Raw genomic sequence first — 27,874 nt, forward strand, 5'->3', positions numbered from 1 at the left:
ACGCGGGCTCCACGTCATGAGAAAGCAGGCCGGATACATTAGGTCGTGGTCCTTCACTTTTCTCTGGGGCACGAGAAGGTTCACGGTGAGTAGAAAACCACACACATCTCATAATTTGTGCAACATTTCATTCTGCATTTGATTATCTATCTGTAAGTAATGTTATGTTGAAATATGGAATAATACATTATATAGTAATAAAAAAGCAAGGAAAATTGCTTTGCAACAAATTAATATTTGAATTTTTTCTCGTTATTTATTGATTGAATTATTATTATTATTATTATTATTATTATTATATAGGAATTATAATAAAACATAATTTTTTTACTTTGAATTTACTAAAGGACTGTTTCACACAGTAAGCGGGATATCAGAATTGTTTCATGTCCGACTGGTTTTTGTTCTCATTTTTTTGGTAATTAATTTGTCTGTTTTCTGTCGGCAACACTGATGTTTTTAAAAACTATTATCGTATATTGCCTAAATGTGGTGAATTCTTATGTTAAACTGTATAACGTGATAAAATGTTACTACTTCTAAGTGTTTGATTTGTTCTAATCAGATTTTTTTTCTTTTTGTTGGTGGTTTCGATAAGTGCTGAGGGCTTTCTCTCTGTTTGTTTTATGTCCCCATTACCATGGATTCGGAAATAAACATTCTACCCTGTCTGTTCGTCTGTCTGTTTGTACACAAAAAAATTCAACCTTGCCCATAATTTTTTATTGGTAGGAGCGATGGCTTTAATATTCAACGTCAAAATATTCATCATTTCATCATTTAGATTTACATTTCAAACCAGATAATCTTTTCTCTTTTTGAAATATAATAATTTAAAAATGCATAAGCCCAGCTTCCATTTTTATTGTAAAAACAGCTGAGTCAGATGGGGCTCCCTTTTTTCAGTATGGATTTCATTTGAAGGGGTCGGGAGGTGTGTAGGTCTAGACACTCTGGAATGTTCAGATTAATTAAATTTTGAAGGAAATTTTAAAGTAAGGAAAAGATAACCTTGAAACACGAACCCCTATTATAATGGAACGGAGGGTCATATACATCTGAAAAAAAATTGACCTGTTTCATGTTTGGGTATTTTCCTAGAAAAGACGTTAATTGTAACCTAAAAATAGAATATTAGGATAAACGTGATGACTGTAACTTTTCTATCGTCAACTTCCCTTACTTATGAAGCAATATACGAGTACTCTTATCAACTCCATATGGAGTTTATGTCTTCCAGTTGATTCGGTATGTAAGAACATATTTGGCCAATTTCTAAAATGTTGCAAACTATTTATAAACAAGTCGATACAATGACAATGTCAGCAAAAACAATCAAATCTAGAGCAAAGTCAAATGCCGACTGACGTTTTTCACACAAACGGATAGGTCTTTTTTACACAGTGAATTCTGTGGATTTTTCTGTTTTCCGATCATGTAAACCAGGCAGGTGTGACCGGTCGACAAGGGATGCTTACACCTCCATGGCACCTGATCCCATTCCTGATGTTTTTAGAGGTCTGTGGTTGTTCTGCGCCCCATTTGTATTGTTTCAATGCACTCTTGATAACTGTCTGTTTTCTTCATATATCACTTAGAAAAATGACTTCTTCCTAAGGCCCTACAACCAATCCTATGCACGAAATAGGGTTTTGGGTTTTGGAAAAATATTCTTTTTTAGGATAGGGAGCTTGTCAAAACACATTCTTGTCCGAAATTTGTTAGATTAGATGTGTCCCCCACCCGAAAAAAATTATGGATCCGCCTCGAATGGATACTGTCATACTTTTTATCTGCAAAACCTGTTTCCTACCAGTCCAGAATTTCTACCAGTTAGAAATCACCTATAATCATTGCATATTGCTTGAAAAAAAATAAAGAGAGTTTACAATAAACTTCTTCATGAGCATAAAAGCTTTAAAAATGTAAGGAAGATGCATTTTGAGTATGGTAATACATTTGTTTACTATTTACTTTAAAAAAAAAATTATATCTCTAATTGGACTATTCCTTTTTTTTTATCAATACCTAAATCATACCTAAATTATAGTTTTGAAAAACGAATATCAAGATGCAAGAAGCGGTGTATAAGAAATAAATGATTCACAAATAAAGGGCATGATGTTCTCTACCTGTAATTATTCCAAAGTCACTTGCTACATCAAGGACTCAAGGACAATGGGTCCTTCTTCATTCCTTTATCAATCTTGCAGTATATACATGTGTGGTTTAATTTATTGGTTTCTGCTTGAGCTTGTAATCTAGTGTGTTGAGGTCGACAGATTTCATCCATTTGTTGGTCAACACCCTTAGTAAAGGACAGTCGAGTAGCCCATCATGTCTTAGCACCGCTAACAAATTAGTTCTCTCTTCTAAATGTTAACATAAATTATTGTTTATATGATATATTGCTCATTTCTTCAGACGCAAAATGATACCATACATCTGTTGACACAGATTCTAAACAATAAAAAGGGGAAACTGAAATTCTCAATTTTTTTCTGCTAATATTTTATGATAATGGCTGCATTTCTTGTATACGCATTGACAATCGGACTTGACATATTCTTAATTTATTAAGAACAAAACAAATTGTGCAGGTAATAAAATATATCTTTTAGCGTGTACAATAGTCTATTTAACACTTAACCCACGGGCATTCACACGCGTGTTGAATACTATTATTGATTGTGAACCAATTTACACTTCTTCCTAAACATTAATCATTTTTTTATCGGAATATAAAACATTTACTATTACTTTCTGTCCTATCCGATGACAGAACCACTTGTATCTACATTTTTCTCCTTACGATGCAATGGCATATAAGTGAGAAATTATGCATAAAAATGGCAGATCCTATTCTGAATCAAATAAACTGGACATCCTAAAAAGCAAAGGGGTACTATTAAGTTGACAAACTTTATATTTGGAAATAATGCTGTGCATATACTGTTATCTTTCCGTTTCATAAAATTCAAAAATCTTGAATTCATTGAAGTGGAAATTTATTGAATTTTTAACATTAAGGTAAGATGATATATCTAAAACTATTTTTTTTTTTTGAAAGGGAAAATGTGTTGAACTTTTGCTGATTTGCTTTTTGCGCAGAACGAGATGTCAGATTAAGATTTTAGCTTTATTACTTGTTTCTAGCAATGGTATTTCTCCTGAAGGGATTTATTTAACAAGAATTACAGACTTGTTATAAGTTTCTTCTAATAATTCTAATAGATTCTAATCATAATATTGTTTGTTTAATACCATGTTTGAAAAAATGGTGCATTTTCCAGTATTTAAGAAAGACCGAGGAACTTATTTCAATTGTTAAAAGATGTGACAGATATTAGTGATCGATCTAGCACCTGTTGGTATTACAACTGTTGTCCGCATTGATTCAGTAAATAACGCGCTCCATTGATATCAAATACCACCGATCGCGTTACATCTTTCCGGTTTGCTGATATTTAGACATGGCTACATATAATTATTCAGTTTTTCTACTTTTTGTATGCAGTAACATTTATAACAATCAGATGTACCGTCTTCTACCATCTCGCGATTTAAATGCATCAGCTATTTCCTAGATATTTATCGCTTACTCTACTAATTCTTATGCAAAGATTGAATTTAATTGATTGATATTATGTACAAATTGAACATCCTTGTAATCAATCTAACAGACAGATTTAAAACATAAAAAGTTTTATCAAAGTTTATAATATACAGTGCAATACACTGTTGGGGATAGGCAGTGTCGGATTCTAAATGTTGCAGGTTCAACAGCTTGTAAAATATGGATTTTTTTCTCTCTTTTAAAAATGCCCTTTTTCGTGTGAAATGCTAGTAACTAGACTGTCAGTCGATATGACCAGTATTTGGTGTTGTATAGAGAGAAATATTGCTAAAACCTCACATGAAAAGAGAAAACATGCCAACTACAGTGTATAACTAACTAGTCAGAATGGAAACAGGTGTTACGTGGTCTTACATCTATAAACACAAACGAAAAAAGTAAGTGTCACTTATTTTGAACAGTCTCAGTAATCATGTGTATTATAACCTCAAGATTTTGGAGATGAAATATTGTTTGGTAGCCAGTCATTTTGATAAACGTGTCACTGTGCCAGTTTCCTCAAATCAATATACCTGAACGATTGTTCATACAAATATGGTAACATTCGGAGTTATTGTGCTCACATTTTCTCCTGCAAAAATCTCTTTGATCATATCTTAAAAGTGCCTTTTTCCTGAATAACTGATTGAATTTTGAGGATCATTGTTAGAAAAGAATGACATTTAGCTGGGTGTGCATCTATCACTTTCGAAAAAAAAGAAATGATTTGGGAACTGTGACAAATTGTTTTACAGTCTTATTTGTATCTCAGTGCAAGTCATTGACGTCACAAGCAATTATAATTGTAACAAAATGTATGATATCCCTGGTTTATTAGACTGCGTCGTCAGTGACCAAAGACTCAACACTACTTCTTCAAGGTAATTTTTGTAACAAAATGTACTATATCATGGGTTTATTAATCACTTATATATATCTGTAGAAACACGCATATAAAAAATCAAACGTTTTTATAATTTTTTTTTTTTTATTTAGAGACTTGTCAGTGTTTTATCATTATTATTTTTCTTCCCTTGAATTTTCTCAAAGAAAATGCATGTCTAATTGCTGGAAAACAATGCTGAAATACATAGATGCATTTAGAGCATCAAACCTCCGCAAAAAGAGAGAATGTTGTTCTATGAATGAAGACATCTTGATATGGGATTTCTTTCTGCAGTCCAGAATAAAACTAAACAAATCAAAAATTTAAAAAAAAAAATGGACTATGGGTGATGGAACTCGTGATAGCTAGAGTAGTATTGTGCATTTTATGTAGTAATAATGAGGAAATCTATAAAATATTTAATGTAATTAAGGTCAAGATCTAGTAAATGAAAGGTGCCTACAGATTTATAAAACTTGAGAAATACATTCCTTTAATCAAATAAGGTGTGTAATTTTGTAAACAAGATGAAAAACTGTATTTTAAACTGTCATTTTCAATGCAAAATTAAAAAAAACCAGTCATGAATATTGGAGTTTTTTTCATATTCGGCTAAGGAAATTATCTAGATTGCCTACAGTCTCTCAGAAAACGGTAATTAGTATGTTCATGGTCTGTTCTTTAAATCAATATCAAATTTGATATAGGTATCCGGTTTAGTTTTCATATTATTTCAAATTGAATGACATGAAAGTACAATATTTCCTACAAAATTCTGCCAAAGCCGTAAAGTACGGGAAAAAGAAAGTTGAAATTGATTATGACGTCAAAATGGATCTAGCCCCAAAAATTACTCTCAAGTTATTTACTAGATCTTGACCTTAACTTCTTAAAATCTTGTGTATTTTGTTTATGAAAAGCAAGAATATTAAGATTTTTTTGAGGGCTGACATTCAAAAAAATTTGAAACAATTAATATTGGTTCCCATTTCCTTTTATTGGACAGTGATTGATATAAAAGAAATTACTGATTATTCAAAAAGTTTTGCCTTAAATGAAGTCTCATGTGGCATTCATTCCAACTTTTAGTTAAATCGACGACATATTGACAATTAACAATGTTGATTTTTACTCCTACGTTGAATTGATATACTCCTTAGAACTTGAATTTAAAGATACCACAGCATCTCACAAATCTATCTCATTTTTTGATTTTTACATGAAATAGAAGTGAGTAGTTACCTACTTTAAAAAAAGACATCATGAATTTAACTATTCTACCGTCAGTAGCAATATAACTTTATAACCTGCATACAGAGTATATATATCTCCCAGTTTATTCTATACGCAAAAGATGCTCTGAGTAAGAAGAAACGAGGCAAACTATTGACAATCATGTTGATGAAACAAAAATATCAGATGTTTATATTTCCCACTCTTTTGTCGATACAATAACTTATCAGAAAATGCAATATATTATTAAGTCAAATGCTGACTGATGTCTTTCACACTAATTGTAAAGCCATTCTCACACACTGAGTTGTCTACCGTTTTCTGTTTTCACGATCATGACAAGTAGCACACGATGGGTGTTAAGGGGTCGTACGGGAACTTGACCTTCCTTGGCCTCTTTCCCACCTTTAATGTTTTACAGACATTCGTTTGCTCTGCTCCCAATTTGTATTCTTTCAATGGACTTTTCAGCTTAATTTCTGTTCGCTATATACATCCACATTTCATCTAAATTATCATTTATGTCAAACAATACCTAATTTTACTTTCTGGCTGAAAAAAAGGTAGACATTTGTTCAATGGTATAGAAAAGTAATGAACAAAAGAATCAAAACAATATTACAAAAATTATTTTGACTTGGTTAAGAATCAATTAAGTTATTAAAAATCATCAACCTTGACCTTTAAATTTGTCTTATGAGGAAAAAATAAGAGACGAATACAAACTTATTTGATTATCATAATAAATAAAATGCGAAATAAAATTACAAGGTGAAATTGAAAAGATGTTTTGCATGCATAATGTGTAAATTCCTTGAGTAAAACTATTATTCAAATTAAAAAAAAAAATCACTGAAAGAAAGTTTCCATTATATTAGTAATACATGTAATGTTTTGAACATATTTATGCAAAAAAACCCACCCTTTTTTATAATAACAGCAATATCATAAATCCATTGCAATCCCGAGGCTTCACAAATGGAAAACGTTAAACTAACACACAAAGTTATGTTAAGTGTCTAACCAACACTTCAACAACTACTTTGATACTTCTTTTGTAAAAATCTCCTTTTTTAAGTGCATACTTTGAACTGTATACCAAGAAATTTTCGAAATACATATAGATAATTGAAAAAAGACAAGAAAAGTTTTAAACAAAAATTAAATACTCGATCAGAATTAAAAACATACAAAAACTAAGTAAAAACTCTACTTCAATTTTCGGGCAGAAAAATATAATGGATCAGAATGTATATTGAATATGGAATACAGCTAATAGTAAATACAGAGATTGTTTATTATTTAAGATATAATTACTTGATATCCTCTGGATATATACGCTACCAGTTGTCAAAATAAAGGTGTCCAGTAACAATTTGCTTTAAAGCATTCGTAAAAAATTACATAATACGTTGGTTCTTCTGGTGTAAACACAGGTAATATATGTAAACAAACCATTCATGAGTCGAAAAAACACAACTTAAAAATCATCATGAGGTCATTTTGTTTTGAAATCAATCTCCGCGTCTTCGTCATATGTGAACTCCTGTCAAAACCATAAAGAATATATAAAGCAAAATCAAAACATTCATTAAGTAGTTTTACAATATTTTTCTTTTGACTACCAAAAGAGTTCAGAATGCGAGGAAACAGTTGATCCATCAAATCAGTCTCCACAGGTGAGACTCTCAATACGGGATAATTAGTTGTATTTAACATAATTAAATTTCTTGTCAATGCATTACCATTTATTTTTGCAGATCGATCGCATTCTGTTCTTCGTTGGAGTGAGTGGCTATTGGAAAAACAAGCTAAATGAGCACTTTTAAAATGAATATAGGGGATATTCCCCCTGATCAATTGACAGACTCGGGAAAAAATTACTCCGAGGACAAAAAGGAAGATCTCTATCACACCTCAGCCTTCCGAAAGGAGTACCGTAAGGAAGAACCGGAACTGACCTTTGCTGAAAAGTGTAAAAAGTCGGCCAAGAAATTTGTCAGTTGTTCCAACAAGAAAAAATGTGTAGAAAAAGTCTTGCCTTTTTTGAGAATTTACAGAAAGTACAAAATAAAAACAGACTTACCCAATGACGTCATTGCTGGATTCACAGTTGGAATTATGCAACTTCCGCAAGGTTATTTTTTATTATATTATCGTGAGTTGCATGGATACTGAATATATTTTTTCCGTTATATATTTTCTGACCATGATATATTAATATACAGATCTTTTTCCCTGTAGGAATGGCCTACGCCATGTTAGCAGATATGCCCCCTGTCGTAGGACTGTACATGGCTTTCTTTCCCGTTCTGATTTACTTTTTCTTTGGCACATCTCGACATATATCAATGGGTATGTAAATGAGGCAGAACAACTTTACTCTAATAATTATCAAAAGAAAAAAAGAGAACCTTTTCAAAAACAAAGTGTAAAACTCAGACCCTACTATTTTTAGGAACAGTAGCAGTGGTCAGTTTGATGACTGGTTCAGTGGTATCAAATATTTCGCCACTGAACTCAAAGTCTGTTACACCGACCAGTTTTTATCCCAATAATACATACCTCAACGACACGGAGGGGAACAACTCCATCAGCCTGACCCCCATTGTCCCCACCATCGGCTCTTCCGACCAGGACGACTTCATAATGCAAAAACTAGCTCTCGCCTCATCCATGTGCTTTCTTGTCGGGGTTGTTCAGGTATATTTCTGAACTTCCTTTTTTTGTGATCACGAAAGTTGAATTGACGTTCAGATATGTTGTAGTGGTATTTTTTGTTGTCAGGTTATATTCGGAGTCTGTAGGCTTGGACTCGTGACCACCTACATGTCCGACCCTCTAGTCAGTGGGTTCACCACGGGGGCTGCAGTTCATGTTTTTACTAGCCAGGTCAAGTACGTGTTCGGATTGAAAATCCCAAGATTCCCCAATCTGTTCCAAATCATTTACGTAAGTCATCTTCAAACTTATTTTTTTTTAACACAACTTATTCAAAAAGCATCAAAGAGGTAATTTTGCATGAAGTTGATTTCTTTTTCAGACATACAAAGCAATCTTTGAAAACATAGCTAAGACCAACTACGTGACAGTCATCATTTCCGCTATATGTATGGTGATACTGTACATCGTCAAGGTTCAAATTAATCACAGATTTAAGCACAAGCTTAAGATTCCCATTCCAATTGAACTGTTTGTGGTGAGTTTCAGTTTTTAAATAAGTTCTTTTTATTATATTCGACGATTAATTACATTGCTTTATCAATGAACATTATAGCCTTTGATTCGCTTTTACTCTCAAAACTCAAAATAAAAGACATGCACCATTAATATGTACAATTGTTTCAATTTAAATATTTTGATTGTCGTGAATTTTGATGACAAACTAACAGCTCAGGTGTAAACTCAGGGCGGGTAGAGGCTTTTCGCCGTCTTCTGTTATTTGCCTTCTAGTATGCAGTATTTTTTCTGCAGGTTGTAGCTGGTACTCTCTTGTCGTATTTCTTTAACTTCCACACAGAATACAATGTTAAAATTGTTGGAAAAATTCCGGCAGGGTGAGTCTATAGAAATCATGTTCCTTGCACTATATAATATTACGATATTTCATATTGAGAATCTTTAAAAGAATTTTTTAAACATTACATTTTTCAAAACATTTAAATATTTTAGGTTACCAGAACCAAAAGTTCCCAATTTGAAGAATGCCTTTGAGTATATCAGTGACGCTATTATCATCGCTATTGTTGCCTTTGCTCAGTCAGTGTCTTTAGCTGCCTTGATGGCAAAGAAACACAATTACCCTATGGACTCGAACCAGGAGCTGATCGCATATGGTGCCGGAAATATTTTTGGTTCTTTCTTTTCTTGTTATCCATTTGCAGCCTCTGTATCTAGGTCATCTGTGCAAGACTCCGCTGGTGGGAGAACCCAGGTATGGTTATAAACAATACTCTATCAACTTATTCTTTGGTTTTTGTACGTATACATACTGTTGTAATGAACATCTTTTTAGTGAACATTCTTACATAACCTTTTCTTCAGCTCACAAGTGTGTTCTCAGCCTCCTTGGTACTGGTTGTGATTCTTTTAATTGGTCCTTTATTTGAATCTCTCCCTAATGTAAGTATTGCAGATTATGATCTTTTTAATTGGTCCTTTATTTGAATCTCTCCCTAATGTAAGTATTGCAGATTAAACCCAGATTCATGTTTATGAAGTATTAATATTATTTTGACATACTGTTTATGAACTTTGAATTGTTTTAGTGCGTTCTTTCTTCGATCATCATGGTGGCATTAAGAAGCATGTTTCTTCAGATTTTTGAGTTGAAGCAGCTCTGGAAAGTTTCCAAATATGATTGTGTAAGTATTGATGTGCAATATAGCCAAAGACTACGTATTTTAGCTGCATTGAATGACCTCTAATGTACTGCTGCGTATGTATGCAGCGTTTTTGTCAGGTTTTGATAAGCTGTAGACAGTATACAGTCACAAGAGAAAACAGAAAGAGTGATATTGATATTTAATATAACAATCACTTACACCTGTTGCATGTTTCATATTACAAATGATATGAAACACTTTGGTGTAGTAAATATACACTGAAAATACTCAGTGGTTTCAGATGCTTATGTATACAAGTCGTAATTAAAGTTCTCTTCCAGTTTTACAAGCTTTTATGTTTTCGATTTTAGGGAGTAAATCAAGTATGTACGTTAGGAATCATTTTACAATAGTTTAAAACGTTTTAAACTCGTAACTAAATATCAATCAACACAGTTACACAAGTTTCAACTATAAATTCAAAAGCTATAATTACAGGTGATATGGGTGGTAACGTTTCTAGCAGTTGTTATTTTATACGTTGACCTCGGACTATGGGTTGGACTTATCTTTTCCTTTCTGACCGTTGTTGTCAGAACCCAATGGTAAGCCTTCAGCAAATTTTGTATGGTTCTATCTACACATTACTTACTCTAGTACATAAAAATCTCCGTTATCATTTTGCTTTAATATTTTAGTGCCAAAGCAGTTTCTTTGCAGAAGATTCCCGATGTTGAAATGTTTGCAGATGAGAAGAAATACATAAAGGTAAAGGGAAGGGTATTGAAATCAAAAACTGTAACTTGCAATGTCTACCATTAATAAACAATTACCTTGAATATACATGTACATGTATCTGAATTATTTTACAGACGCAGTCTCAGTATGGAATAAAGGTGATTGGCTTTAACTCACCTCTGTACTATGCAAACGGTGATATGTTCGTGAAACAGGTTTTCCAGATCGTTGGTCTGAAGCCGGAGAGAGCTAGAAAGCAGATCAAACGTTTGGGTTCTATATTGGAGTTCCGCAGAGTGGTAGGTAGAGGATAAAATAACCATGCTGATTACATTGATCTGGCATTGACCTATTCCAATTGACACCATATTGACAAGTACACTGTATCATGACTGGTCATTTCTTTACAGAGTCAGATGACCTTAGTCTGTGGTTCATACAGCCATGTTGACCCCAACCCACCTTTAACCCCAACTCAAAGTCTTGGTGATCATCCAAGTGTATCCATGACAATAAGCAACGGCTCATCTAATGAGCTGAGTCATAACAATAGCACATCTGACCTTCAGAGCAACGGAGGTAGTTTAAGGTCACGAACAGGAAGTATAAAAGGTGGACACGGAAACCTTGGATACGTGCACCACGTTATCATTGACTGTTCCAGTATGTGCTTCATTGACTCCGTGGGCAGCAAAGTTCTAAAACAGGTTTGTTTTAGTCTGTTCCAGAGAAAATCAATGTCATCGCTGAAAATTTATTGTTATTATTTGTAGAAAGTCATTGATTTCATAATTATCCATCTTCTATTGATTTTTAGGTCATTGAGGAGTATAAAACAGTGGGTACAATCGTTTTTCTTGCAGCTGTAAGAGGTATGTACCTGAACTTTTATATTAGTTTCGTTGAATTCAAAAAATACTTTTTTTATCTTCAAAGTTCTCCTTTCTTTATTAAGATGAGGTGTGGCGAGTGCTGGAAGCCACGGGATTTACCGAGAAATACGATTCACAGATCTACCTTTCTGTTCATGACGCGGTAGTGGCAGCAACCCTTGAAGGCGAGGGAGAATACGCAGATGGGGTGAGATTTTGTTATTATAATCCATAACTACTTAAAACATTTATAAATTTACAAATGTATTTAAGTACCTCAGTTCAGAAGAAAGATTTGGGAATTCAGACTGTATAAATGTAATATATATTTCATTATTCACTTTTGACATAGTCAACCAAACAAAGGATGTGTACTATTATAGAAGAGGTCGACTCTCAAGTCAATGACCATTTAATGGCGGAATTTTATTAGTATAGGTACAATTTAGCTACATTGTTTGGTCATTTACCCATTACCTTTTCCCAAAGCTTGGTACCTTGGGTATTTTTCTTGAAAATTTTTAAGTTTCTTTCACCTTTTTGTTGGAATTTTATCCCAGTTGGTGGTCATTTTGCATTTTCAGTATATTTTATTTTATTAATCTCTTGTTCTTGATCCTTCTTAATTTTTCAGTTTTCATGATACATATGTATATCATTTAAGTGGACTTGATATCAGTTTATACAAGATCTGTCTGAAACCATTTCTTCAAAAAAAATTTTGAATTTATTAATTTATTTTACATGTTTTTTTCTTCAGTTTTCATCACGTTTTAGACAATTTAAATTTATAAAATTGGCATTATAAATAAAACAAACATATTTCAGTACACGTATTAAAATATTGTAATAAATACTCTCCTTTAAATCTTACACGATAGTCACGAGTTTTCTTTAATTCTCCGAATCTACGTTTTTAAACATTATTCAAACAACTATGGTTGTGGAAAAGTGACGGTTTTCTAAAAAAAATCTTTTATCATATTTGCATACCGTCACTATTTTTTTTTTCATCATATCTTGCACAGTCGTGAATTCTAGTGTTGGTGCAATGACATTTCTGCATGCTTAAAAAAATGTGCAATTAAATTTGTTCCTTAATTAAAATGAATAAAATAACAAATAATTATCTTGAGAGAAAGTCTTTTTTTTTTTTAGTTTGTGCATTTTAATCAATTACTTATAACTAGTTATAGATAAATTAAAGAAAACACAAACACAATTTTGACATTTCCACATATTTGGCTTATTTATACTTTTTTATTACAGAATTCGATCCATATCTAGTAACAACGACACACTGAAGCAGGGACAGAGAAGAGAGTGTTATTGTTTGAGTATTATCATCCATAATTCCACATTTCAGACTGACGATTTGTTATGTTACACCTCAGATTTATTTGTCAGATCTTGTTTGCGTCAGAGGTTTTACATTTACATTATAAAGACCTTTTTAGGTGATTTACATGCTTCCATTTGAGCATGTGTCATGCACATGTCAAAAAAGACGTGTAAATCCAAATGTGTGGTATTATTTGTATATTTTTTCATAAAAAGTGCGTTATTAAATAACTTGTATATAAATGTGCTTTCTAAGTACAATTTTGTAGACAGTTATATTGTTATCTTGCATATATATTGTTACATATGTATATACATATAGTTTTATTTTCAATTGTTAAACGGTCTAAATTTATAGATATATTAAATAAAAAATGAAATCATATTTCTTTTATTTGTATTATTTACTATTTATCAATATCAGTCAAGGCAAATATTCACCTCAGATTGCAAATTTGTGCAGATTTACTTGAAAAGCCAAGTATTTTACATGCTTTTAAATTCATTTCTAGTCAAGTAAAATGACCAGTATCCTATATTTAATATTACAAATGTTATTGGAAAAACAAATCGACACACCTTGTCAATTTGGCTCACACTGTTAGCCTGGACATCTCGACCTTGACCTCTGACACGATGACCTCTTATCTTTAAGCTGGAGAACCAGACTTTCATCTGACTCTCCACTCTGGACACGAATACTCGGTTCTTCTGAATACTCTGCTCACTACACGCTATCCTTTTGGTAGTCCTGGGACGAAGATTTCTGTGAGTCTGTAATTAATATACAATTTCTTACTCTACCTTCTCTATAAACTATAAGCAGCAATATAAATTAAGTGTGGCTTTATTCTATTGACAGAAACAAAACATTTTACATGTATATCTCTACCTAAGATGCATCTTTGCTAAATCATGACTCTTTGTGGATAAGAAATAATCAAGTAACTGCTGTAGGGTAAGAAATACATACAGGTGCATGTTCCTCGTCCGAGCTGTCTATTTTGGGATGGGGATGCGTATCACTATGACCTCTCTTGGTGAAAAGGTGAACGATGGCAAACTGCACGAGCGTCGAGAGGACGAAGATAAAACACATGGAGACGTAGAGGTCAAGTGCAGTGGCATAGGAAACTCGAGGGAGTTCATCTCGGGTATCAAGGGCAAGGAAGGTCATAGTTAAAACTGTGGTTGTGCCTGTACAGACATATAAGATAATAAATCTTATAAATAATAAATTAGGCACTTGTTACATAGGAAGAATCTATTTATTTTCTTGACAAGGGAGAAATGACACAATAAATATCTTCATAATTTTAAACATTTTTATCATGCGACTACTATTAAAGCTTGGATATGTTTAACTTGTTGGACTTTATACTGTGCTAAAGCTTGTTTTCCAGCGATGCTTTAAGAATCCTGAAGTATAATTGTTATTTACCAAGAGCAATTCTATCTGCTGTGGCCTCCCTATTAATCCAGAAAGAGACCCAAGACAGAACCACTAGTAATGAGCACGGAATAACAACGTGTATCAGAAAATACCCCGTGTGTCTCCTGAGACCAAAGCGGACCGTCAGACAGGAATGAATGGCTGTCACATGGATAAAATGAACAATTTAGTAGAGATTACGGAATCAGCATAAGTTTCAAAGCTAGAAAAAATAGAACAATTCATAATAGCATGTAGAGCAACGAGAGAAAGTAAAGTTAATTTTAAAACATGGATGAAATAGGAAAGTTATGGCAGAAATAAAATAGAAAATGTTAAATTGGATAGAAGTGACACTTTTTTTGATTAAGGTTTAAATCATTTATGAAAGAATGCTAAATCCATACAAATAAGCAAACATAAATATGAGGAAAAACAAGAAATCTGTGAGCCAATGCTCACTAGTAATACCCCCGCTCTGATGCAAATAAGGACTATCATGTTAGTATACACAAGTTCAATTACAGGCAGACGTACAGAAAAATATGAAGTTGACATCAGATTCATATCAAAATTACTAGTAATCCCACCGTATGGCATACCTCTACAAAGAGTAATAAAATTTCAAGCATCTGCTATGAATAGCTAAAGAGAAAACTGCGACGAAATTTTTTATGCATGAAACGGACAGACACACAAACAAACAGGAAGTTGACATCGGATTTGAATAAAAATGTATCCCAATGAATGGCATGCGTCAGAGAAGATTGTGTTAAAATTTCAAGCATCTACGATGAGTAGTTGCTGAGAAAACTGTGACGAAAATTTGTTATGTATGAAATGGACAGACGCACAGACAAACAGGAAGTTGACATCGGATTTGAGCGAAAATGTATCCCACCATATGGCATGCCTCAGAGAAGATTGTGTTAAAATTTCAAGCATCTACGATGAGTAGTTGCTGAGAAAACTGCGACGAAAATTTGTTATGTATGAAACGGACAGACGCACAGACAAACAGGAAATTGACATCAGATTTAAGTGAAAATGTATCCCACCATATGGCATGCCTCAGAGAAGATTGTGTTAAAATTTCAAGCATCTACGATGAGTAGTTGCTGAGAAAACTGCGTCGAAAATTTGTTACGGACGGACACACGGACACACAGACACACGGACAGCTAGACAGACAGACAGACACACAAGGGTAAAACAGTATACCCCCCTCTCCTTCGGAGCGGGGGTATAAAAATAATAATGAAAAACGCATGGAAACAGCGCACTAATTCTTTTGATACCTCCTTTTCTGGAAACGTTAGTGTAAGTGGCAGAGTAATTGATGAGGTCAAATTGAGACATTGTCATATCATTGGACAGCTGGACAGAGTTCAATGGACCGTAACGCCAAACGTACATGACCTCTTCTGTTGTGTAGGCGACTGAAAGAGGTATCAAAACTAGTAAATGTGTAGGTAAAAATCAGCTTTTAATTTTTTTTTTCGATGTCAACAAAAGAGCACGTACAGCTGCCGATCTTGAGTTCACAGATCTGGGAGTCTAGAGGGTAATTCTGAAGCTCCATTTGACAAACTGCTCTAACAGTCAGTCTGTGAAAAAAATGTACAAAATGTAACCCAAGTACAGACTGAGAAAATCGTGTCTTAAATTGAAGTTTTACGATGTTTATTATCCCATTATTCAAAAATATCAATATACCTTTGTGATAAATACATAGAACCATTAGGACTTATTCGTATAAATCTGTTTGGGGTTGGGACAAAGTGAAGATAAGACTGTCTGCCATTGTAGAAGACTGTGTCGGGATGCCAGAGTCTATCCAGTACTTTGATGTTCAGAGAGATGTTCTCTATAGACATATTGGTGGCCAGTCTTGTATCCATCCATCTCTGGCGGAAGTATATCTCGATGGAATAGACCTGCACAAAAAATCAACGTTTTCTGAAAATATTCTAAGATGGATTTAAACATTAAGATGCATACTGTAGAAATTAAATTGATGCTAATTTCCATTATTTAGGTTTCTTTGTATTCATTGTACAATAGCAAGATTTTACTGCAGTAGTTTTCTTTTATTAATAGCATGCAAATATATTTGATGAATTCATTAATTTACTTCCTCTCTTCTATTTTATTGCATCCGTTTTGCAAAATAGAGATCCTAAAGCATAAACAGTTATTTGATGGATTGTTTTATTCAAATGTTCATTTTCCCTATTCATAAAAAGAATCGGTCCTTCATTCATCAAGCGGAAGGTTTTTCTATTAATAAATATAAGAATGTGTTGGTCAGGAATATAAATGAAGAAAAAACCCAATAAGCAAATGTTGTCTAAATCCCATTTAACACAAGGCAGTAAGTGGGGAAGGGGTTCGGAGGATAATAAAAGACGTCCACGGAACAATGTATATTGCAGTGGTCACTCAGAGGCAAAAAGTTTGTAATGAACTGTTTACAGATGAACAAATTCGGTTTAATCAAAATGAATGATGGTGTTTCTTTTGGTAATAGGAATTTGTAATGAAACGGAGACGAGAAACATAGAGGAAAACCAGTCAGGTTATTACTTTGTATATCCGTACATTTTACACAGAGAGGTGGACGAGATTACCAAAACGTGCATTTATGATTAAGTTTTTTTTTTAATTGTTTCAATCTGAGTCGGTAATATAATAAAAATAATTAATTAAAAAATTATTTTAAGTAAAACTGATAAAGTTAAACTATATGTGTTGAAATAATATTAGTGAAAACTACAATCTGATTTCTATACTCGATACTTGACATGTTTTACTAAAATTTTGAATAACAGATTAACTTGTTGGGCAGAATATGGAGGAGTATTGTTTGAACAACAGTCTGGTTTTAGACAGACACGTTCTACTATTGATAATTGCTTTGTTCTTCAAGCAAGTGTATATAAATATATTAGTAAAAGCAAAGGTAGAATGTATTGCATGTTTATAGATTTTTCAAAAGCTTTTGATTGTGTTCAACATAATATTTTACTGTATACACTATTCAAGAAAGGAGTCAGTACAAATATTTTATTGCTTTTAAAGTCAATGTATTCCCAATTAACATCATGTATTAGAAATCAAAATCTTATTTCAGACTTTTTTCAGTGTAATATAGGTACAAGACAGGGTTGCATGTTAAGTCCTTTATTATTTATCATGTTTATTGGGGAACTAACAGAATTATTAGAATCAATAGAATGTAAAGGCATATACATTGATGAGACATATCCTAACATTATGCAGTTACTTTTTGCTGATGACGTAGTTAACTTTGCGGATACTGTTATTAACTTACAAAATCAAATTAAAGCCTTAGAAAAATTTTGCTACAAATATGGCATGAAAATTAATTTACAAAAATCAAAGATCATGGTGTTTAGACGTGGGGGTATAACAAAAAGTACAGAGAAATGGTTTTTTTGATGGAAGAGAAATTGAAATTGTATCATTTTACAAATACCTAGGGTTATATTTTACAAGTACAATGTCATGGGAACTGACAAAGAAGTCTCTGTGTGTGTCAGCAGAAAAAGCATTGTTTATTGTATATAAATTTATGAAGATGTACAATGCATCATATAAACAAATCTTTTGCATTTTTGATAGAATGATTGTACCTATTTTGACTTATGGTGCTGAAATATGGGGGTATGAGTTATCGAAATGTATCGAATCAAGAACAATACACCTGAAATAGTTGTACTAGGAGAACTAGGGAGATATCCTCTAATGGTAAAGTACTTTAAGAAATTTATTGCATATTGGTTAAAGATATTTTGTATGGAAGATGATAGATATCCAAAAAGATGTTACTTATTTTTACTTCAGTTAAATAATGTAGGTAGAATTAGAGGTAACTGGGCGTCAGAAGTGAAGTCAATGTTATGTAGATATGGATTCCACTATGTATGGCTTTATTAAGGTGTAGGGGATAATGTATTATTTTTAAAAGAGTTTGTACAAAGAGTTCAGGATAACTTTATGCAAGAATGGCACTCTTCATTGAGCTCTTATAGTAAACTGGATTTTTATTGTAAATTCAAAATTCTTTTTGAACAGGAAAGGTATCTAGATGTCATAAACAATGTATCTTTCAGAGAATCACTTTGTAAATTAAGAACTTCTAGTCATTGTTTGGAAATTGAACATGGTCGATTTAAAGGTATTCCTAGAGAAAATAGATTTTGTCTCTTCTGTCAAATAGCAAATAAAAATTGTATTGAAAATGAAAAGCACTTTGTAGAAAATTGTGAATTATATATGGATATTAGAGTAAACTGTAATATTTTGAAACACTTAAGATTTTATAAAAACACTGTGAATATGCTTATATATGGAAATGATGCAGTGTTAAATGATGTCGCAAAATTTACCTTTTTAGCTTTTAAAGAGAGGGAAAAGTTCATTGAGAATTTAATATGTGATAATTCATAAGTATAGTCTATATGTTTTCATATTGTATACCTGGTAAGCCTGATCTAAAATTGTAAATATAACATTGTAAAATATGAATGTACTTTGGGCCGGTGGCCTACAATACTTAATTCAATAAAAATATCTACTTGACATGTTTCTACAGAAATTAACTTTAATTTAACTTGTTACAAATTAAAACGTTTATATAGATAGTGTCTTTTCGGTAAATTATCATAGTTCCCTGAAAGCTTTTTGTCCCCGATCTCACTTTTACTTATACTGAGTATAACTTAATTTTAAAAAAAACTCAATTGATTACTCATGTGATTTTGTTCTTGTTTTTTAAGGTAGGATTCTTCTCTGGTTTCTGACTAGATGAAACATTCAAAGTATATTTGCTTATATGTCTTATATATTGAGGTGTAAGGAATTTAAAAGACCATATTTTTCTTTCCTCATCACAATTGTACAACTCTAAATAGAAATGGTAAACTGTGTTTGAAAACTAGCAGGGACTATAATTTTGGCGGAATGGTGGCGTATGAAAATATCTTTTTTTTCTGCCTCTCAAAATTATAATAGAACAATGAATTTAGTTATAATTTTTACACAATCGAAGACTTGGAGAAATTTTCAAATGTAAGTTAGATTAATAATGAGGGACTAAACTTTCAAAATATATCTAATAAATATGATTTTTCAAACAAACTAGAACTTTAACTTTTAAACACTTCCTATCAAAGTGCAGATTTGAGCCAAAAATCCATAAAAAGTATTTTTTTCTCTCTTAGTAAACGATCAAAACTTTTTGTTTTTGTATCATTTTGTATATTTATAAGACTACTTCATTATATGTGAAAATAAGAAAAAGTTAAATATAGGAAGCATATGAAAATAACTAAAATATCCTAAAAAATTAAAACAGAGAAAATTCGGATTAGCCAATATCCAGTTAAGTTAAATTATTTATGTAAATTTGGTAATATCATGCGATGGACCCGATATAGTAATATGTTTTTATGCAAAAAGAGCAATCATTAAACTTTTGAAATAGAAGTAGGTATCACATGATTTGCAACAGTATATTTTTATTTTTAATGTCAAGGAAAAAAGATAACGACCTTGACCTGACCTTGCCTCTCATATAAAACGGTCAAATTTAATTTCACTGATACTATCACTTACTGATATTATCTTCTTGTTTCTGTGAAAATTTCATTAATTTTTAAATATTAGAAATATGAGAAGAATCCTACCTTAAGTTTTGAATTAAAAATCCATCAAAAGTATAATGTATATATCGTGCTTTTAGACAAAGCTACACTGCACAGCGTCAAAAGTATCTCATAAAAAGATTCAGAAGTGGTGTTGTGGATTTTGAAACTTAGGAATTTTCAAAGATGAGATTGGTAGCACAACGAAATGTTAAACAAGGAAACAGAGATTTAAATTTGCATTTAAAAATGTATCTAAGTGGAAATACACTGTAACATTTCATTTGTAGATTTAGTTCGCTTTATAATATTCATTTTTAAGGACAGAATCGATACAAACAAACAATGGAAACCTGGATTGGTATGTATTTTTCGGCCTAATTTCATTACAAATGATCCAAATAATAAATGTCTAGAAAATAAAGAAATTGTAAACCTGCTGTGATGTTCAAAAGTATGCCCTTCTGAAAACATCCTTGTTAATCCACAGGTGCTTGAGGACAGGAATCCCCCCCCCCCAATATAGACCCCGGGCCTGTTAGACTTTTTTTCGCATAAATTATATATGGATGACATATTTGTGATCTAATCTATCCCATCAATTCAAAAAAATTGCTTAAACTAACATTTTATAAAAATTTCTACCCCACTCTCTATATATAAATTAACCACAGGTGCTTGAGGACAGGACCCCCCCACCCCAATATACACCCCCGGGCCTATTAGACTTTTTTTTCACATAAATTGTATATGGATGACATATTTGTGATATAATCTATCCCATCAATTCGGAAAAATTGCTTAAACTAACATTTTATAAAAATTTCTACCCTACTCTCTATATATAAATTAACAAGGTGTTGATTTTAATATATAGAATGTAGGGTAGATTTTATAGAACGTTTGTTTTAGGTAATTCTTCGATTTGTTGGTATAGGAGTTATCACAAATATGTCAATGAAAGATTATTTATGAGAAAAAAGTTGAAAAAGCCCAGGGGTCTTTAGTAAATTTCATACCTGACTCGGCTCCGGGGGGGGGGGGGGGAAAGGTGGTCCTGTCCTCAAGCACCTGTGCATTAATCTATACAAATATTTTTCACTTCAAATTCCATTTTTGTGCAAATTTGAATAAAAAATTAAAAACTATGCGGTGAAAGTTATTCGTTTTACTCATTTAAATGTGACCCTACTTGTTATTTTCAATTCTTTGACAAAAGTTTGTTTGTATCATTTGTCCTTAAAGGAAACCAAATTTAACTAGTTATTGTAACATTAAAATCCAAAGAAATACCATCTACATCTTTAATGAAATTTAGTTGTATTTGCAACTCTAATAAACGAGATCACTTCTTATAAACTATGCCAATTTACAAAGTAATACCGAAGAGACAATTGAAGAAACAATCTTTACATCTGATTGACATTATCTTTGTACTTTTGGAGATCAACTTCAACAATTTGTCAGAATTCCCGTGGATACAAGTTGTTCCCGGTTATTAGCAGACTCATTTTTGTTTTCATATGAATCAGAATGTACGCCAAACTTTAACATGAAAGAAAATTTTTGCTGTGACCTTCTATTCAACATATCGACAGTGTTTTATATACATTGTACTAGAATTAAGAATTTTCATTTTATTACCACGTTGATTCGATTTATACCATTGCACTTTAAATAAAAGATACCACGGAGTCTACCTGAAACCTTTCTTTCATATTTAGATATCTTACTAGAAAATTAGTCAATGGTAACCTAACAACCAAATTTATAACAATCTTGAGGACTTTAACTGGTCCATCTTGAAATCCCCTAATTTATGTACCAGTATTTCGCCTGTATAGGGAGGGGTTTTTTTTGGTCTCTTTTAGTTGTTTCAATACGTAGGGGCATGCTCTACGTAAAAACAATTTCTAAAACGAAGCAAGCAATTGAAAAATAAATTAAGATATCAACGGTCTCGTTTAAAATCAACATTTCTTAACTTCCATGGTCTATATAATGGCCTTGTCAGCCAATACATTTTAAACACTCAATTAACCGGATTTTTCCGCTTATTACAAGAAATGCACAGCGTTGACTGTTCGAGTGAGGATGCTCACTCCTCTATGGTATCAGATACATGTACCACCTCTGATGTTTTCAGAGGTTGGCTGATGTGTGAACAGAGCACGTAACACGCACCATCGCATCTTCGCTAGCCAAGGGTTTCTGATACGCTACTCTCCTCAAGTTCATGAAGTTCAGAAACCCTTGGCTAGCGAAGATGGCACCATCGGAGACTCCAGAAGAGGGATCGGGAGCCTATCAATTGAAACGATTTGATGCTCAGGTGAAAACGATTTGATGTCTCGAAACAATAAAAGAATTAAGCCCGTTATACGCATCTTTTTTTTTATCTCTTATTGAAACTTGTAGTAACGACCTTATTTTCTTCCCTTCTTGCAAATTAACTATCACATTATAAGATATTAATGTATTTAAATTAACACGATGCTTATAATTTACATCCGTTCATTCTCTTCTTCTTCTGAAAATAAGTTTTTATTTTTTAAATCTTTTAATCATTCTAAGGCACTTTTCACGTATGACGTTGCACCTTACGGTATTTAACGTCTAATATAATATAAAATACAGGTACCCTTTAACCTTAGCGTCCATGTTATGGTGTTTTGAATAGTATTCAAGCTAAAAAGTCTATAGTAACAATACAAATTGGAAGCAGAGCAAACACGGACCTCTAAATCATCAGAGGTGGGATCAGGTGCCACGAGGGAGTAAGCATCACCTTTCAATTCGTAACAATCGCCGTGTCCTTCTTGTCATGATCAGGCCAACTTAAAATCAATGTGTAAATATTCGCAAAGTAACCTTTTTGACAAACGTCAGTCAGCAGTCGACTTAATGACAGATTGTAATTGCTGATATGAACGATATGATTATCGATATGATGACTTTAAATGAGACTGTTGGTATCCCTGTTTTATCAACTAGTTAAAAAAGCTTATTCGTTGACAAGCTAATATTAATCTTATTCTAAACAAGTTGATTTTTCAGATAATTCAAAGTAAAAACTGACCATGTCTTTCTCAGAGATCGGTCCCATTGATCTCAGAAGTATATCTGTATAAATAACCACTGGTTTCTCTAAAAAATAAACACAAAACTGTAATTATCATTTTTATGAATGGCATACTTCAGGTTTACTTTACTTAAAAAATTCCCAACATAATGAATAAAAAATAATCCTGCTCAATGTTAATTAGAAAATTGATTAATTCGGTGAATTTACACCAGACTGGCAGTATACAGCTAGAAGATATAATATATCGTCAGTGAATCATCAGACTAAATTGTTTACCCTTAAAGCCTGGCCTTAGTCTTTTGTCATATTTCCGCGGATTTAGAACGATATCAAGCGTTGAGGTAATATTGGCGACATTGGTCACGTGTTTAACGTGACGTAACAGATCTCGGGATCTCTCCGGTAGCTCTCTGGACAGGAACTGCTGTGGTTGTCTACACTCCCAAGAAACCTTGACAGAACTAAAAATATGAAAATATATTCTTGTATTCATTATTTCTTTGTATAAGGAATGAATTTAATAGCTACCTATTTTATACGGTATAAACTGGGTTGGGGCAGTTTACGCATTATAAACCGCAAAGCGGTTCATAAAAAGTGTAAAGATGTTCCAACCCAGTTTATACCGTATAAAATGGGTAGCTATTAAATTCATTGCTTATAATTTAATTTTCATTCATTTGATGTAAGAAAAAAAGATGATTGTTCTAACAAAGTGACTTCAGTTTGTACAAAATTTGAATGTAACGTCAGGCGGATTGATACGTTTTTTACGCAAGTCATTGTGACGTAGGCAACTCATTTTATACGATATGAAATAATTTTTTATCCAATCAAATACAGCGTTACAACCAAAATTAAATTATTCTTGTATCAAAAGCCAATTAAAGTATTGTATGAATTATATAATATATTAGTGCAAAGGACCAGTTTAAACACCAGCTTCCAATATTCTAGTGTTCTTGCATGATATCCCAGAAAAGTTACATTTTTTAAAATATGAATGCACTTTAAAATCAAAGCCCCCAAAGTAGGGAAGAAGTCATTTAATTGCCAAATTTTACTGATTTATACAGGATCTTAATAGTAACATTCCTTATGGTATTCATTTAAGGAATGAATTTAATAGCTACCTATTTTATACGGTATAAACTGGGTTGGGGCAGTTTACGCTTTATAAACCGCGAAGCGGTTTATAAAAAAGGGTAAACTGTTCCAACCCAGTTTATACCGTATAAAATGGGTAGCTATTAAATTCATTGCTTATAATTTAATTTTCATTCATTTGATGTAAGAAAAAAAGATGAATGTTCTAGCAGAATGACTTCAATTTGTATAAAATTTGAATGTAACGTCAGGCGGATTGATACGTTTTTGACGCAAGTCATTGTGACGTAGGCAACCCATTTTATACGATATAAAATAATTTTTTTATCCAGTCAAATACAGCGTTACAACCGGAATTAAATTATTTACAAATAATGAAAAAATGAAGTGTAGAGAAATCAATTAGTCCAACGAAGTTTCAAAAACTAGAATAATATACAACATCATATATAAATCTTACCTTGCAATGATAAATAAAAACACCAGATTCATCTTGCTTGCCCTATCTACACCATCACCCAAAGCTCTCTATTCCAGTCCTAAGACACTTAGATCGATTGTTTAATTTCTTGCTCAGAAATCGACTCTCAGAAGCAGAGAAAAAAAATCACGTGACGGATACGGCCAACTTCTTGAAATTCATTTTGTAGTTGATACTTACCTCTTGAACAGGTATATGTATCTAATTTCTTAATCCATAGTGATTGGAGTTTTGAAAATATTTGTTTTTTATCTTTTATGTAAGTCACAAACAATACAAATTGTTATATTGTTGATCGTATTTTTTAAAGATAAATTACAAGATACTTGCAGCATTGAGTTGAAGTAGCATACAATAAAACAGAGTGATCTCGTTAAACTAATAAAATACCAGAAAGGAAGCATCACTTTTTGAGAAGTAATTTAGAAAATCATATTACCAACAGATTTTCTTGCAACTTATATTTTTTTTGTCAATAATATTATTTCTCAGATGCTACCATTCGGGTAATTTACATATATTGATTGCAAGTCCATTTAGAACCATGTAGCTCCAACAATGAAGTTTTGTACAGCAATTAAAGAAAAATAAGCCAATTAGATTATTGTAAGAATTAAATATGTTTAAAATGGTAATTAAACAATAGTTCTATGTTAAACGTGATGACTTAAACTTTTCTACTGTCAACTTCCCTTACTAATGCAGCAATATACCTTCATCACCTGCATACAGAGTAAATATCTCAGCTGATTCGATAGGCAAGAGAGTATGAATAATTTTCAAAACATGGTAAATTATTGACAATTTGCTAATACAAGAATATCAACAGTCTCGTTTAAAGTCAATATTTCGTAAGTTCTATAGTCTATACAATAACCTTGTCTACAAATACAATTTATCATTAAGTCAAATGCTGACTAAAGTTTTTCATACTATTTGTTAGGCCATTATATACAAACTGAACTGCCGACGGCTTTTTTCGCTATTTTTTTTTCTTATCATGACAAGGAGCACGCGGCGGGTGTGACTGGTCGGCAGGAGATGCTCAATTCAGCATGGCACCTGACCCCACCACTGATTTTTTTAGGTCTGTGTTTGCTCTGGTCCAATTTTGTATTTTTAAATGGACTTTGAGCCAGGGTTTAGTCTTGTATTTCACCATATTTCAAGTTAAAGACTACACCTTGTATTTCCTACAAATATACATCGACCATTGCTTCCAAACTTTTCAATTACAAAAAAAAAATTACATGGCCTGGCTACTGAGCATCTGAAACATAATCCTCCATCGTGTTCATGTTCACATTATTACAGGTGACGTAAATATACACGTCGTGTGCCAAAAGTGAAGATAATTTTATTTTTTCTCTATATATTTCATTGAAAACAACATTTTTTAAAATCATTGGCAAATGGTCAATTTTTGTCCAATTTCATTATTTATTTCAGTACTTAAACCAGAAAATGTGCAGTTTTCTTTCTTTAAAAGATCATTAAATACTTAGTTTTTACTAAAAGATAGTTCATCAATTGACATCAGTTCTAAAATTCAAGATCATCGTTGACTATAGAATTCATTTTGAGTATGTGACTTAAAAATTCATGTCGCAGTAAAATTACAATATTTCTAAAATATCAATACTGATCAGATAAAAACTATTGTTTATATCAACTACAACAATTTATTGGATTACCATGAAATTTGTGATAAAATCTGTTAAGAAATGTTGTCATACCAGTGATTTTAAAAAATGTTGTTTTCAATGAAATATATAGAGAAAAAATAAAATTATCTTCACTTTTGGCACACGACTGTAGTTAATAATAAGGACCTTAGATCACTTATTTTAAAAGGTCCTAAATATAGGGAATCCCGATCCTTTAACTGGCGTCGGCATTTCATAAATATTATGGATTCTGTTGAAAATTCCGCAAGACGATGGGCTAAATATGAAAAAGAAGACGTTGACACTTTGTCAGAATGAATAAAATGTATCAGATCCATGTTAAAGTCGCGTATTAAATGATTGAGGTGCAATATGAAAACCATCTATCCTTCTGTATTCAATAATCCAGAAGTGAAAAAAGAATTAGATAGATTACATGATCAGTACGTACTGGTCCCTGCCGACAAAGCAGGTAACAACATTGTCTTCGTTTGTAAGGCTCATTATATAAATTATATTTTAGAAGAACTTGGATTTAATTCTACTAGCGGTAATCCTACTTATACTCATATACTTCCCTTTCTAAGGAAGAAATTCTTCAAAATCAAATGTCAGTTTTGAATATTTTTAATATTCCACAGATCCAAAATTAATTTGAACTACCCTATATGTATATTGGATTCCGAAACTTCATAAAAATCCTTACAAACAAAGATACATTGCGGGTTCCAGTAAATGTTCAACCACGCCTCTTTCGTTACTGTTCACTAAGATATTAACAGTAGTGAAGGAAACACTTCAAGAGTACTGTGCAACAATATATTCAAGAAGTGGTGTGAATCAGATGTGGATACTCATAAATAAACTTTTGGACAATTTGAAATCACAAGATTTTTCCAGAATCAACTTAAAAGCTTACGATTTTTCAACTTTATACACAACCATTCCCCATGATAAATTAAAGTCCAGGCTTTTTGATATCATTTACAACTGCTTTTTCAATAAAAAGGAACTCGTAAATTTGCTTACCCGATCGTTGGTCATTTGCAAAATTAATTTGTTAAAACAAATTCTGATTGCACACACAAGTACTCTGAAGTTGATACAAAAAAGATGCTTGAGTTTCTGATTGACAATATCTATGTGGTTTTTGAAGACCAGGTCTTCCAACAATCTATTGGAATTCCCATGGGTACCAATTGCGCTCCGTTATTGGCAGACCTATCTTCGTATTCATATGAAGCAGAATTTGTGCAAAATCTTATCCGTGAAAAGAAGAAAACACTCGCTTTTGCCTTCAACTCGACATTTATATATATCGACGATGTTTTGTCAATTAAAAATGGTAATTTCCATTCCTACGTCGATACGATATATCCTGGAGAGCTTGAGATAAAAGATACCACAGAGTCTGACACATCT

The 27,874-nt window shown here is 32.3% G+C and overlaps 2 protein-coding genes across 6 annotated transcripts; one reads left to right on the top strand and one right to left on the bottom strand.

Moving 5' to 3' along the window:
• On the top strand, nt 1-13,303 carry LOC134273933 (prestin-like). Of its 5 annotated transcripts, none has more exons than XM_062756153.1 (18): nt 1-85; nt 7,496-7,872; nt 7,980-8,090; nt 8,194-8,438; nt 8,523-8,687; nt 8,779-8,934; nt 9,210-9,292; nt 9,408-9,669; nt 9,780-9,857; nt 10,004-10,099; nt 10,559-10,665; nt 10,759-10,828; nt 10,933-11,097; nt 11,209-11,505; nt 11,616-11,670; nt 11,754-11,878; nt 12,023-12,108; nt 12,940-13,303. In XM_062756153.1, exons 2-17 carry the CDS (start codon nt 7,551-7,553, stop codon nt 12,101-12,103), a joined length of 2,418 nt encoding a protein of 805 aa, XP_062612137.1. In that variant the 5' UTR covers nt 1-85; nt 7,496-7,550; the 3' UTR covers nt 12,104-12,108; nt 12,940-13,303. The 5 variants fall into 5 exon arrangements, with proteins under 5 accessions (XP_062612137.1, XP_062612141.1, XP_062612140.1 ...); XM_062756156.1 differs by lacking the exon at nt 1-85 and adding an exon at nt 3,994-4,014; XM_062756155.1 differs by lacking the exon at nt 1-85 and adding an exon at nt 4,384-4,497.
• Nucleotides 13,304-13,379: 76 nt separating this feature from the next.
• Nucleotides 13,380-25,019, bottom strand: LOC134273934 (gamma-aminobutyric acid receptor alpha-like). The gene is made up of 9 exons (XM_062756158.1): nt 24,765-25,019; nt 23,474-23,658; nt 23,192-23,259; nt 16,160-16,380; nt 15,968-16,050; nt 15,742-15,882; nt 14,453-14,605; nt 13,985-14,208; nt 13,380-13,785 (listed from the first exon to the last, which is right to left on the bottom strand). Exons 1-9 carry the CDS (start codon nt 24,794-24,796, stop codon nt 13,498-13,500), a joined length of 1,395 nt encoding a protein of 464 aa, XP_062612142.1. The 5' UTR covers nt 24,797-25,019; the 3' UTR covers nt 13,380-13,497.
• Nucleotides 25,020-27,874: the final 2,855 nt, after the last annotated feature.

This window comes from Saccostrea cucullata, unplaced genomic scaffold (assembly GCF_032062105.1).
Source record: "Saccostrea cucullata isolate Sc308-1 unplaced genomic scaffold, CSIRO_AGI_Scuc_v1 ctg124, whole genome shotgun sequence".
NCBI classification, from domain to species: domain Eukaryota; kingdom Metazoa; phylum Mollusca; class Bivalvia; order Ostreida; family Ostreidae; genus Saccostrea; species Saccostrea cuccullata.

Excerpts from the sequence above, each read along its gene's own strand:
- LOC134273934 (XM_062756158.1), bottom strand. The coding sequence starts at position 24,796 with ATGAATCTGGTGTTTTTATTTATCATTGCAAG. Across the intron at positions 16,381-23,191 it reads CGATCTCTGAGAAAGACATG|GTCTATTCCATCGAGATATA; the intron begins GTCAGTTTTTAC and ends TTTTTTGTGCAG. Across the intron at positions 14,606-15,741 it reads TAACGTTTCCAGAAAAGGAG|CCATTCATTCCTGTCTGACG; the intron begins GTATCAAAAGAA and ends TCCATGTGACAG.
- LOC134273933 (XM_062756153.1), top strand. The coding sequence starts at position 7,551 with ATGAGCACTTTTAAAATGAATATAGGGGATATTCCCCCTGATCAATTG. Across the intron at positions 10,100-10,558 it reads AAGTTTCCAAATATGATTGT|GTGATATGGGTGGTAACGTT; the intron begins GTAAGTATTGAT and ends CTATAATTACAG. Across the intron at positions 11,506-11,615 it reads GCAGCAAAGTTCTAAAACAG|GTCATTGAGGAGTATAAAAC; the intron begins GTTTGTTTTAGT and ends ATTGATTTTTAG.